General features: G+C 43.5%; 2 protein-coding genes across 4 annotated transcripts; one reads left to right on the plus strand and one right to left on the minus strand.

Annotated features, from left to right (window-relative positions):
• Positions 1-124: 124 nt before the first annotated feature.
• Positions 125-6,593, minus strand: LOC310803251 (nuclear transcription factor Y subunit alpha-like). The gene is made up of 10 exons (XM_083667953.1): positions 6,454-6,593; positions 5,508-5,620; positions 4,307-4,450; positions 4,016-4,153; positions 3,797-3,905; positions 3,432-3,589; positions 3,151-3,324; positions 2,793-2,900; positions 2,193-2,222; positions 125-1,322 (listed from the first exon to the last, which is right to left on the minus strand). Exons 2-9 carry the CDS (start codon positions 5,583-5,585, stop codon positions 2,211-2,213), a joined length of 921 nt encoding a protein of 306 aa, XP_083524079.1. The 5' UTR covers positions 5,586-5,620; positions 6,454-6,593; the 3' UTR covers positions 125-1,322; positions 2,193-2,210.
• Positions 6,594-8,389: 1,796 nt separating this feature from the next.
• srsf3b (serine and arginine rich splicing factor 3b) lies at positions 8,390-13,721 on the plus strand. Of its 3 annotated transcripts, none has more exons than XM_083667956.1 (7): positions 8,400-8,523; positions 9,507-9,570; positions 9,861-10,071; positions 10,321-10,464; positions 12,335-12,373; positions 12,711-12,797; positions 13,018-13,721. In XM_083667956.1, the coding sequence occupies exons 2-7, from the start codon at positions 9,564-9,566 to the stop codon at positions 13,043-13,045; spliced, it is 516 nt and encodes a 171-aa protein (XP_083524082.1). In that variant the 5' UTR covers positions 8,400-8,523; positions 9,507-9,563; the 3' UTR covers positions 13,046-13,721. The 3 variants fall into 3 exon arrangements, with proteins under 3 accessions (XP_083524084.1, XP_083524082.1, XP_083524083.1); XM_083667957.1 differs by having other exon boundaries at positions 8,452-8,533; XM_083667958.1 differs by lacking the exon at positions 9,507-9,570 and having other exon boundaries at positions 8,390-8,523.
• The last annotated feature ends 298 nt before the right edge of the window (positions 13,722-14,019 follow it).

The raw sequence follows: 14,019 nt of genomic DNA on the forward strand, positions 1-14,019 counted from the left end.
AAATAAGTGACATTTGTTTATGCATCTGCAAACTCATTTACTGCTCCATTATCTCCTCTTTAACAATAATGTATTGTGTCTTGAGTACTATATTAAGAAGTTCGCCAATAACTCCATAGAATATTCCAAGTTTATTCAATGTCAAGTTGTCAGTATACACTTCATGCAATGTATTTTCCAAAGACACACTTATAATACAAACATGTACACTCTTACAAGACTTCCAGGTTTCCTGGACACAGATTAAGTCTACTGCTGGACTAAAAAGCATCTTCAATAAAGCATCTTCAATGAGCAATATAGTCAGATATTTGGCTTAATCCGTGTCTGGGAAACTTCCCCAAAATGTTTAAGAAACCAGAATAAAAAAATGCAGGGGTAATAGCCCTTTCATTATTGCTATTTTCACCAAGAATATTGCATTTATACAAATGACACGCATACCTGGTATAAATCAGCACAACTACGGCATCTGTGTGCTAAGTTATCTGTACTTGCACTGACGTGCATTTTACAGGGGTACATCTAGAGCACTTGGTGTGTTAGTACATAAACCAGTAACTAGGAAGCTATAGTAATGGTAATTGATGCAACTGAGACAATGGTGTTAAAAATAATAAATATGCAAAGACAGCAAAGTGATAATGGTTAGAATATGTATTTATCAACTGACAATATGAACTACTTTTCTTATCTTTTCTTGTATATGTTTGCAAAGGAGAAATTGGGCCAACAATAACAAACAATACATTGCTGTCTCTGAAGAGCTTTAGAAAGGAAACAATTGTGTACCACTTTAGGCGTATAGGGGGAGGATACAAGGTTTTGTGTCTTCATCAAGCTCTTGTGTAACATGCCTAAAGGCAAAGTTTAAAGACATGGAATAAGTAAGGAAAGATCAATAGTGAATACTGTACAAACATGTTGCTTTAAAAGATTACCCCTCAATTCAGTTACGCATTGTAAATGAAGGTCTGTAAAACTTGATATAATCCGAGCCTTTCTCCAGAGTGTTTCCATGGTTACAGTTAAGTATTGAAGGACATATCTGTGGTAAGCTCTGAGAGCTGGCAATCTCTTCACCAGTCTGTCCTGCTCTCCATCACACTCCTGGACATGAGAGCTGGTTGTAAAATCCCTTGTAGAGAGAGGAGACTAAAATGCACTGGCTTGTAAGGGACACATGACACGCCTTCACACACAGAAACAACCCTACAAGCGCACACACACAAACGCCCGCCTCCCAGGGCAGCTGGGGGTTAGGACACGCTGATCATCTGCCCGACGGCCTCCTCTCCAGCCTGTTGCTGCTCTGCCTGTACCTGGCGAGAGGAAGAGGATAGGTCAGCCTTCACAAATGGCCACACCTTACAGCAGCCAGCCACCATCATCTAAAGGCTTAATTATGTGTTTGATATGATTGGGTATGGAAGTTGACATGGTGCTAATTGTCAATGACATTGTGGTATGCACAGTTCCCTCATACTAAGAGGTCCTAAGTAATCTATACATGCTTTTATTCTAGAAATGGTTTCTTTTCTGTGCTTACGAGTACAACTTTGACATTGGCAAGAAAATCCTGCATATCTCCGTATTCTATTGGGTCCTCGGCGGGACAGTGTGTAAATGGTGTGAGGGCTTTGCTTCTTATAAGAAACCAATACAATTTGGATCCGTGTGATTGCCTTAGAAAGTCCATAAGTTTGCATCATGTTTAATAGATACTGAGACTTTCCTTAGAGAAAAGTTAAAAACTGAAAGCCAGGTCTTTATTCATTCATACAAAAAGATCCAAAAAGACACAAGCGTTCATGGACAATGACAGGTGATTATGACAGAAAATGGCAGCATTGACTCATATAAAATATCTCAAACAAAATGGAAACAGGAATCATGCAAAAACACAGCCATTATCTTTAAGCCTTGAGGGAACGTAAATAATACAGTTGGAAAATTCAGGCTTAATGGGCGAATACATAGTGCATACATAGCATTGATGTCTCTTGCATTTTCTCTAAGGGGATTGCGTGAATGGCACTCATGTTGAATATTTAAAAAGAGAGTAGCAAAATCAAAAGATGGGGGATTAAGTCTGGTGGTGCAAGAGATTCATATCATAATGCATCATTGACACAAGTTTGGAAATACTACAGTTCCTTTTTTTGCTTTTTAGTGAGAAAATCATACAGTACCTTTAAACCACCCCCATCCTAGCCCTGCAACTGTTAAAAGAACACAGGGGTTAAGAGAGAGGTTTCCAGCATGATATTACCACAACACAGAGAGGCAAAGCAGAGCAAAGCACAACAGCAATGAAGCAACACTGGGATGGACAAAAATAACAACATTCAACAATAAGGTCCTGTAGTTTTGGTAAGTAAGACTCTTCTGGTATGTACAGCTATATATAAATGGTGTGGTTTGTACACACACGTTGACAGAGGAAAGATACCACACTAAAGCATTAAAAATATACAAGCATATAAAAAAAGATCAAATTATTTTACAGACCAAAAAAGTGATTCAAAATAAAATACAAAAATACATAAATCGTTCATACAAAATGAGGTAGCTGATACAATTGACAGTAGCCTAAGCATACAGAGAGAAGCAGCTAGGACGATGGTTACAAGGATGCAAGGAATAGGTGGGCACAGTGGACAGGTGCGAGTGAGCGAGGGGAGAAATGAGGTGCAGCTTGCTGGTTAGCCAAGGGATGGAGCAGAAGTGGCTGCCCAATGAGAGTTGAGTTCGAAATCCCTAAACTCCTCTTGTTTGAGGGCTCCCCTCACCTGCATGGCCAACGCCATCTCCTCCTTCTCCTTTGGCGAGAAGAAGCGTCCACCATCCCCCCTCTTCCGCTTCATGGCGTGGCGGTGCCGTGACTCATGCAGGTATTTCTGTGGGAAAAGCAAGACCCCACTAAGGTTTTAATACGGTGAACAAACTACTGCAGAACTCTAGACAAACATGCACCCACCACAGGTACACAAATACACACCCTTCACTGCCCTCATACTCAATACACTTTTCATTTCACTGAAAGATTCATGCTAGAACATTCTTCCACAAACACCGGTACAAACCCAACGACACTTGGCTCTCTCTTTTATCTAAAAAACAACCGCACACAAATCTTCTGACACTCACCCTCCTCTCTTTGGGGATCTTGCCCTCAGCCTCTAGCTTGGCGCGGGCCTGCCGTCTCTTCAGGATGCGGTGGTACTGCTTAGCATTGACATACAAAGGCTCCTCCTCCAGCATCTCTGCCCCGGGTAGAGGGATCCGCTGCATGGCAGGCACAGTACTACCACCCGGAACCATCTAAACCAGAAACACACACAGGGATCAGACACTTGTCCACACACACACACACACACACACTGAGCCAGTGTCTATGTCTGCATTCATCTCATGAGGAGGGACCTTACCATGACCATGCCGCCAGCGTTGACCATGTTCCCCGACATGGCAGACATGGGCAGTGTGACAGTCACAGTGCCCTGGCCACTATTGGTTGTGGTGGTGTTGGTGCCCGCCTGTACAATCTGGGCACCTGCCAGACTGGAGGCAGGGATGGTGATCATACCTGAGGGATCAGCAGGGGTTTATATTCACTGCTTTATATTTCTCCTGGACTTAAAAACAAAACGACAAAGCTCACCTAGATCTAAATCAGATGCCCACTAAAAAGGGGAGATGAGCAAGAACCAGCATGCTCTAGTAGTCTAACTTCAATAACCTGCTCTCCATCAGAATACTACAAGACTCCCTGTTGTGATTGTGAGAAGGTTACCTCCTTGCTGGAGAATGGTGCCATCAGCGTTGACTGGCTGATACACTATGGTCTGGCCCTCAGCAGTCTGCGCGACCTGCTGCCCGGCTTGCACTGTGATTTGCTGGCCCTGAGGAACAACCCACAACAACCCCAACAACAGCAACCATTACCACTCACATGTTGCATTACGTTGTATTACGATAACACCCATTATCTATGCGTGTGTGTTCACTGTACCTGGTTTTGTCCTGCGGTCACAGCAGTTTGAGGCTGCTGGATAATGATCTGCTGGGTTTGGCCTTGCCCCCCCTGGAGCTGGATAGTCTGCCCCCCCTGGAGCTGTAGAGTCTGCCCCCCCTGCTGCACCAGCTGGATCTACATCAGAGGGGACAACAGAGAACAAACGTCAGTCTTCTCCCTGAAACATTACCATCTATCAACAGTTCTATAATATTAATATCTTGTTATAGCAGCGGAACATTTCCTAGGTTTAGAGAAGGTGTGGCAGTGTTAAGACAGTAATCTCACCTGTTGGAGTCCCTGAGTTCCAGACATAGGCACCTGCATGATGGTCTGCCCCTGCCCCCCCATGGACTGCACCATTATGGGCTGGCCCGAGGAGGTGATGAGCTGACCCCCGCTCACCTGCACCATCAGAGGCTGCCCCTGCATCTGGGAGAGAGAGAGAGGGGGAAGTAGAAGAGAAAGAAGCAGAGGGTGAAAAGAGGCAAAATGAGAGTCAGGGAAAGAGAACGAGGCCACATCAACGACATTTACATTGAAAGGGCAGCCGTGCAGTGAAGACCATTCCACACATCCATGCAAAGCATGTGTACCACAGAGGAACCTTAGCCTTAGCCTCGAAACACAACCTCTTAGACATGATTCACTTAACAAAACCGAAAACAGATAAAGCTTTCATGACACTGAAGGTCAGTGCACCCGTAGCACGTTCAACGATCTCCACGAGATGTTGAGTGAGCGAGTGTGCACATGAGCAAAAGAAGGCACAACCAAAAAAAATATCACGTACAACACACAACATATACGACAATCCTGACTTCCGGAACGCATGCTAATATTCCGCCTGGTCACGCAACTTTGTTCTAGTTGTGGAGCCGCCGCACCTCCTGTGGGACAGGGTAAGGATGAAACCAACTCCTTGGAGTTGGATGGGATCTCAGGCGGTGAAGACAGCAAGATGGACACAGTGACATGGATGGAGTTCTGCTGCCTAACTGAGTGACAGCCACTCAAGATGACGCTACGATCACAGGCTCTAGTGCTAAAGATGTTGACGAGTGTCCGTACACAACTGAGCACCAGAGGGGAGATAGGGATGAGTGCACATGCAGGGGGGAAAGACAGGGAGAAGTGTAAGGGCTTGGAGGTCCAACCACTACCTGGAGTGTCTGAACCTGTTGGCCTGAGGCAGGGGGCTCAGCCTGCAACTGCACCGCAGTCACTGTGCCCTGAGCCAGAGATAGTGTTGGTGTTAAGGAGCTACACACACCTACACATAAAAACACACAGAGCCTACATCGCCCAGAACCCAGGCACTTATGCCACCATTGGAATATGAATATACTTCCATTGGAACATGAATATACTTCCCGGTGACAATTTAACAGTGATTCTGACAGAGAGATAATCTATGAACAGAGCAATATAAAGTAAATACTTAGGCCCACTCGGTTATCTCTGTGAAAGGCCTTGGGCCTAAAATTACCTGTTGAAGCTGACCGCCAGCTGTCTGGACCACTATCTGCTGCTCCCCATTGGCATTGGTGGTTGTGTACTGCTCCATTGTCACTGCACTCGAGATCTTGGTCTCACTTCAGTCTGAAAACAACAACAGTATGATTGGTAACAGTAATACAGTCTGTGAGGTGTTACTCTTGGGCCAGTCACGGTTAAAATGGACAAGCTCCCAGCTTAAAGTTAGACCAAAACACCAATGCTTTGTCTGTCTGTCTGTCTGCTGAGCCTGACATGTAAGCTAATGTTGTAGCTATGTTACAGTAAGCCAATTTTTTCTTCTTTACATGTGTGATTAATTCCACATTTGAGTACTGTATGGTCAAGGTTATGACTATAACTTCTTCTGGGAGGTCCTTTGCGCGGGGTGGAGATGATAACTGGCTAGGTGGCTAGGCTACTGACTCTCCTTTGTCTACAATACTTAGCTAGCTGAAAGACACCGCTTATACTCATGTGACTTGTCTGTGAGGTAAACTAGGGACCTTTGCCTGAAACTTTGCAATAAGATACATTTATTCAGAGAGCCAGGCTATTTTGTGGAAAAGAAAGTAGCTAGCTAAGCCAGCTAGTAATGAGACACAAAAAGGGGAGCCTGCTGAGTGACACACGCTACCTAGCTAGCTAGCTATATGACTTAGCTCGACATAAAAAAAAAACCAAGCCTTGTGTGCCTTAGCTGGCTACCTACAACGTTACGAGCTATGAAATAAAATATGCATTCAGAGGCTACACACGATTGTGATTGTTAAAGTGTTTAGACTCCATACAGCTAAATATTCTGTTATTGGCTAGCAAGCTATCTCATTGCCCGCGCTAGCAGTTGTGGCCTTTTAGCTAATTTGGTTGGTCAATAACACACCAATCCCCGTCTACCGGGATCCTCAGCCGTGAAGCAAGCCTGCAGCAACTCTCACCGTTTCTCTATCGCCCGGTTCCCCTGATTGGCTCCAATGATAGACAAAACCCAATCACGATTCACGACTTTTTCGATGAACCCGTCCAACAAATGGAATCAGTCGAGCGCTGTGAATTCGAGTACCCCCCTCTGTCTTCACTTCGCCCCTCCCCTTTTGGGGAGGCGAGAGAGAGACTGAATGGTGTGGGTCAAAAAAACAAGAACAACACTTTGTTTTCCACTGTGTGTGTGTGTTTGGTTTTCCATGGGTTTGCTCAGTCTCAGGTTTGCTATACTTTTCTTGCTGGCATTGTTGTTCACACACACACACACACACACACACACACATTCAGTCTTTGTCCTAGACTAGTATGAACATAAACATGTGTTTTCGTTTTCTTTATGTCTGTCTGGTCCTCAGAATATGACTTCCAACAGGAGCATTTCAGCACCAGACACGGCGCTGGCGGCCCATTACAATAACTTTATTTTTCCTGTTTCGCTGCACTCTATTCTTATTGGGCTTACCATTCCCATAGGTCTATAATATTACAACAATAGTCAAACTGCTGCTAGATCCTTGTCATTCAACTTTAGTACTTCGTCTGTGGGTAAATGCTAAGTGGGGTGGTTGGGATGAACCGATTCTCACAGGGTTGGATCGTTCAAAGGATCACACTTACCCATCTACCCTCGCCTCGACTTTGAGCGTGTTTGAGAGGATACATTTTGAGCAGTTGCTGATTAGTACCTTTCAATACCTGTTGCATGATGAAGATAAAATGTGAGTGAGAGATAGCCCGAACAACCGCTAGTGGTCACTGTTTCATACCTGTCTGTGTACATCAAAAGACATGTATGAAACAGAATAACAAACTAACGGTTGTTCGGCTGTGTTGAATGAATTGCAATGAATTGTAGTATAACCTTCGTCCTGAAGGGATATTTTGTTGACTTGGTGAAGGGGATATTTGGAGGGGACAGAATTCCCTGGAATCGCCCTGCTGTTTGCCACCATCTTACACCCAGGTATAACAGGGATTCCCCCTTAAGTGAAGGGAAGGAAATGCACTGCAGCAAACATTTATTTTGGAATGGAAAGGAGCCCCAGTCACTTCTCACCCACTGCATGGAGCAGCAATCACCTTCAGTGTGGGAGGCACTTGTCATGACCAATCACAGGAATGTTTTCTTGATACATGTAATCGAATTGGGGGAAAAATATGCCTCGATGTGTAGACTGTGGTAGGATACAAATCATTATGTTATTTGAGAGTTCTAATGATTGCACATATATGTTGGTGGTTGTGTCATGTGGTGCGGTTTATTCAAAGATAATTCACAGGACGATCTATTGAGGATTTTAGAAACAATAGCAGCCATGTAGTCACTGCCAGGTTTTCAAGCCATGCAGTCCGAATTTCACTTCATTGTCCAACTTGAGACTGCACAGTACAGTGTACACCAGAGTGGTCCTCTGTGGCTCCGTTGGTAGAGCATGGCGTTAACAACAAGGTTCAAGATTCAAGATTCAAGATTCTTTATTTGTCACGTGCATACAAGTATACAGTGAAATGCAAAAGTGACAGTGCCACAGAGTAGTGCAACAATACAATAAGTTTTAAAATAGAATAAAATAAAATAGAAGTACTAAAAAATGTACGAACAGTAGGCCGATGAACAGTATAAACAATATGAACAGTATAAGCAGTATAAGCAATATAAACAGCAGATGGATGATCATGTGTGTGCATATGTGTTATGATGTCAGTGAGTGTGTGAGTGACTTGAGGGGGGCACTGGGGGTTGTGGGTTTGATTCCCGCTGGGACCATATATACTGAAAAATGTATGCATTCATGGCATATATTATTATGATATTATTACACCGCCCCGCCTGTTTTCTAGCTCAAACAAGCTCTTTTACTGGGCGTGCTCGCCTGACAGATCCGTGAGTGAGGACGGACCATCCGGTTGCGGTAGGATTTCCTGTGTCTTCTCACGCCATTTTTTTGTGTGCAAGCTTTCGACGACGAAGGACACGATCACCGAGTAGACTCTTGGTTTCACGGTAGCAATCCAATAACACGGTAAATAACGGTACACATATAAATGATGTCGTCACTGTTCTGTATTCTGCAGTCGTTATTGTATTTGTGATATTCTCGTCAGATAAGCTGTCACTTCTGCCCAAACATGTGCTGCTTTTTGCCAGCCCGGGTCACTGTAGCTCGCTAAGCTAAACCTGTTGTTGTAGCGGGCTAACGCGCCAGTCGTGTTCGTTGAATGCTGCATGTATCTCTGTCACAACGAACACTGGCAATGCTGCAATTAACATGCAATTGAATGTTCCCTGTCATTGCTACGTGTCTTTGCTGTAGCTACATGCGCGTACTCTCCGTGGTATGCTAACTTATCTTGCAATCTTGGTTGTTTTTAGCTAACTGATATCTCGTCATCCAGCCATTCTGCCATTTTGAGTTGTTGTGAACAAAGGCGAAGGGGGGTGTGAATGATGTTCCAATGCAGACCTTGCTTACACATGTTGTTATTATTTTTTACCAACGTTTCTTTTGCTAATTCTTTTGCTAATCTCTCATATATATATATATATTTATATATATATTTATATATATATAAAGCTAAAGGCCAAGTTAGCTAACTGTGTTACGCTTTTTCATTAGCTGTGATCACTGATCACAGTAATCAGTTAGCTAGATACAGTATGTCATGGAAATGAGAAGAGTTCCCGCAATGCATTTCCATGTTCTATGCATTTCCACACCATACACCTGCCTAAGCCCGAGCCATTCATCTCTTCTGGCCGATTATCGCCTTCTCCAAATTCTACCAGAATGATACCAAACATCTGCTTGCTTGTCGTACACACATCTGGCTGTTTGAATGTGGCTTTGTGTAGGGGGGAAATTGAATCTTTAGACAGACCTAATCAATTCAAAGAAAAATAATAATTGTTGATGAACATGGATACGATATTTCAATTTACATTGTTGTCATGATGTGTGGAAAATGTGTTCTACATGAAAATCTAAATGGACAATTCTTCTTTCAGTTTGTCATTCACGTTTGCGGACTATCAATTTTGTTTTGAAAATTGAGGCCTGTTGAAATGGCAGGTAATTACTTGTGTTTTCGTACCTTGCATGCTAATTACATTGTGTGCATATGAAACGCCAAGCAGATTGTCACAAGACCAAACCATAGGCCTACGCTGCTGGCACATTCCAGAACTGCTTGAAGTAGCTTTTCTGGTTTGTCTCTTATATGTAACTGATTGGGAACCTTTCACATAGAAATGTCATTATGGGTGGAATGCATGTTACGTTTAAATTGCTCATGTTGCTGCCGCCCCTTAATGATCAGGAGTTGAACCAAATGTATGAAATCTGCACTGTTCTGTTATCAGATCCAGCCATGCACAGAGACTGTCCCCTGGACTGCAAGGTCTATGTGGGGAACCTGGGGAACAATGGCAACAAAACAGAGCTGGAGAGGTCCTTTGGCTACTATGGACCACTCCGCAGCGTTTGGGTGGCTAGGAACCCCCCAGGCTTTGCTTTTGTAGAATTTGAAGACCCCAGAGATGCAACAGATGCCGTGAGGGAGCTTGACGGAAGGTAAAGATGCCTGGTGAAATAAACTTGGTTGTGATGGATATTACGATTAGAAAACACGTTTGTTTCTAGCCTACTCACCCTGTGATTGAAAAGATTGTGATTAAGTTGTTTGGACTCGATGGCTATTTGTCGATGAGCTACCTCCATCCTCTAAAGGGAATGAATCGAGGCCATGTCGATCAATATGTATTTGGTTGCTTTTTCTGACTGCATGTCCTAGGACTAAATCCTTATTGATCTGCTGCACAGGACGCTATGTGGTTGCCGGGTGCGTGTAGAGCTGTCCAACGGCGAGAAGCGCACCCGCACCCGGGGGCCTCCCCCTTCCTGGAGCAGGCGCCCTGGTCGAGATGATTACAGGCGTGGGCGTGGTAGCCCACCAGCCAGGCGCAGGTAACTCATCACCCCACACAGTGATTTATGATAAACAATGCCCTACATAGACCACTAATCCCTTTCTGTCCCCCTTTCTTAGTTTAACTCTTTTAGTTCCTGTTTCCTCTCTCCAAACTGGGTCTCCTGTATTTTTGCAACATGTGTTGATAGCCTAGCTCTGACTGTTTGGTAACCTTTGGTTCCATGGTAATCTACAGTCATGACTGTGTTGTGATCCTGAAGGCATGCAGTTTTCATCTTCATTGCCATTGTTGATCATTTTAACATGAGTTCCAGGAAGCTTAAGATCCAGGCGGTGGGTAGAATGTAAATTGAAAGGAGTGTGCTGCTTTGTATGCCAAATAGTATATTTGCATTTACTGCTGCTACATCTTTCTCTAAAATTGGCTTCTCACTGTTGTCTGAAGCACCAAATGTATTTGAAAGTGTACAATATCCTGTGCACTTTCAAGACAATTTGAGGCTTTGGCAAAGTGTAAAATTCACAGCTAGCTTTTTGAAGTAAGTGATTAACATTTCAAAGCAGGACCTCTTTATATGAGAAGAGTGGGGTGGGAGGGGAGGTTGATGATGCTAGATCGGTTGTGATGCCAGTTTTTTTGTTGAAACTTTTTTATTTACCATCTATATTAATAAAAATGAACCCCGTTGCAGAGTCACCACCATGCCTCTTCTCACCACCCTCTGAGTCAGTCAACTAGTCCTCTTTCAGCATCATGTGACCGCTGACCAGCGTGCCCCAATCCGCTTGGCTGGTGTGCACATGACCCAGGCATGGCCACTCGTCAGGTTGCACCAGCCCATTGGTTCCTGAGCATGCCGTTCTCAGCCTCCTCCTCCTCCTCCAACCTTAACCCAATCGGCAGCGGCCCACCTCACATTCCCGACCAATCAGCGTTTTACGCTCCCAAATGTCTACACTACAACCTACCAGCAGCAGCCCTCGGCTAACCAATAAAAGCAGGAAAAATCCACAGCCAGCCCCCATCCGCCAGCCAACTAATCACCTTGCAGCATCTGGCCAGTCCTATTCAGCCAATTCTGCCTACCCAGCCTACAGTCTGCCTCCCCTTCGTCATTTCTAGCTTGTTGAAAACCAAAAGACTAGTAAGTTTTTCCTGCTTCATACAGTACACTGCTGATTACAGTTTTAAAAGTGAAGAGACAGCTGGTTAAAAAAGGTTCTCCTTTTTTTTATTTGAATCGTACATGGTTGATTTTTCTCACTTTACTACTGTAATTCATTGTTAAAGGGGAATGGCTCAACATCCAGTGCCTAAAACCCACACATTTTCAGAAATTTGGATGATATATAACCATCTTGGTTAATCTTGGGGGTCTGAACATAATTGTGAAGGTTTTTCTATTCTGATCAGTGCTTCCCTTTCGAAAGGTTACTGTATGTCCCTCCCTGGTTGGGTCACAGTGATCCAATCTGGTGTTTGCTTTTTTCGCTTGTTCTCAGTGGGTAACCTTGAGTTTACTGCAGTATTAAGAGCCCCTTTACCCACTATTTTACCATTGGTTATGTTACAACCCTCCATTTCCTTACCCCTTCCCATTTGATGTAATTGTACTTCTTTCTCAAAGCAGTTTTTGCCATTCACCCAGCCGGCAGTATTAACCAACCATGACATTTTAAGGAAGATGATGACTGAATTTCAGTAACAAATGCCCTCTCCACAGTTTCCTATTGCCACCCCGTGTAGAGTAGCTTGATGCCCGCTGAGGGGCTGTGTTAAGACGGTACTGTCTAGGGTTTGGGGGAGGGGGAGGGAGGGGCAGGTCATTTTGGAAGGGGTTGGGTATCACTGGGCCGCCAACGCATCCTGCTCTGTTTGTAACGCCGTCTCGCTTGTCCCCTCAGATCCCCACGTAGGAGGAGCTTCAGCCGCAGTCGCAGCAGGTATGTAAACAGTTGAAGATGCATATTAGGCACCCCTGAACAACCTCACAGCTATACTATGAGTTAACTATATTAACACTTAGATGAAGGAGCTTCTTCTGAAGCCTGTCTCTGTGTCTGATCCTATGAATCCACTGATTTAATTGTGTGAAACCTTGAAAACATCTATTGCATGTTTTAAAGGGGAATTAATGTCCTGTGACACATTGGATTCTATTGAGTTTGTCTTTTCGGTATGACTTTTAACAAGTATTGTTTTCAAACCTGAAGGCAGCTAACATATACTTCCAGGATCTAGATTGGTTTAGTTAATTGTCTTGTTGTTTTTTCCCTACAGATCTCTCTCCAGAGACAGGAGGAGGGAGAGATCTCTGTCCCGGGACAGGAACCATAAACCCTCAAGATCCTTCTCTAGATCAAGGAGGTAAGCAGGGGAGGGTATTTACAGACGTTGAATAGCTATGGTATTATAGCAGATATATATGAATGTCACAATGAAACCACTATAGTTGTGGCAGTAATGTGATGGTACAGTGCCACAATTTAGATCCGGAAGGAAATGCCACCATGTCACATTGTTCACAGAGCTTGTGAATGTTTTAGATCAACATTTAGAATAACAACTCTCACTTTCTTTTCCACAGCCGCTCCCGATCTAACGAGAGAAAGTAAGAAGTCACGTTTGAAGGCGAGGATGAATGAACGGTCGTCTCTTAATCGAGAGTTGTTTCATGTGATGGACTTCTAAAATGAACACCCACAGGGTGTTTTTTTTTTTGTTTTTTTTATCTTTGTTTTTTTTTCATTTTCAAAAACAATCAAATAGATTAGTGGTTTAGGTTTTTTTTTTCTCTGACATGCAAAGTATCCAATTCCTCTGTAAATAGGTGGGTGTAATGCAGCTGTAATGTTTGACTCAAAAGTCCTGTTAGTTCTGTCAGTGCTGATACATAGTTGTCCCCAGCAAATTCCATTTCATCAATATCACCCGAAGCTTTCTGTCTCTGTATATATGTCTATGAATGTACCACGTTACTGAAACATGCTGTTCTAAGTTGAGTACTTCTCAATGGTCAAAGTTCCTCGGTCAGCAGGATTGTTGTGTATGAAGGGGGTACGGGGGGATCAACTATCCTATCCTATTCTGACCCTTTGTTTGAATCTTGTCTGAAGTCAAATCAATGGCACTCTGATTCAGGATATTGAAACTATAAGACAAAAGGAGAAATATCAGGCAATGAATACATTTAGTCACAATTTTGACTTTACAAGATTCCAATGTTTTTCTTTTCCTTGATATTTGTACTATTTGTAATGTTCTCTGAATTAAAAAAACTGGTTGTAGAAAGGTCTTGTCTCATGCTTTATTACAATTTCCAATTTAAGTGCAAAGTATACCTTTCTGATTGTTAAGTACTATGTTAGGATTGCTCCTCACTCACCTCTGATTCTTACAGCTTAGGTTTCTATGATTTACCACAAGAGGTCACTATTGCATTGAAGAAGTTTTGGCTTTCTATTGGGGAATTTCTGACTGCATTCAGACTCTTCCCTTTCCAGGAGGTGTATGCTTTTGCACCCCCCTACCTGGATTAAAGAGCATTGAATTGGTGGAAGAGCCCATGCTTACACCAATCCTATGATTT

The sequence above is a fragment of the Argentina silus genome (assembly GCF_951799395.1).
Source record: "Argentina silus genome assembly, chromosome: 4".
In the NCBI taxonomy this organism is placed as follows: domain Eukaryota; kingdom Metazoa; phylum Chordata; class Actinopteri; order Argentiniformes; family Argentinidae; genus Argentina; species Argentina silus.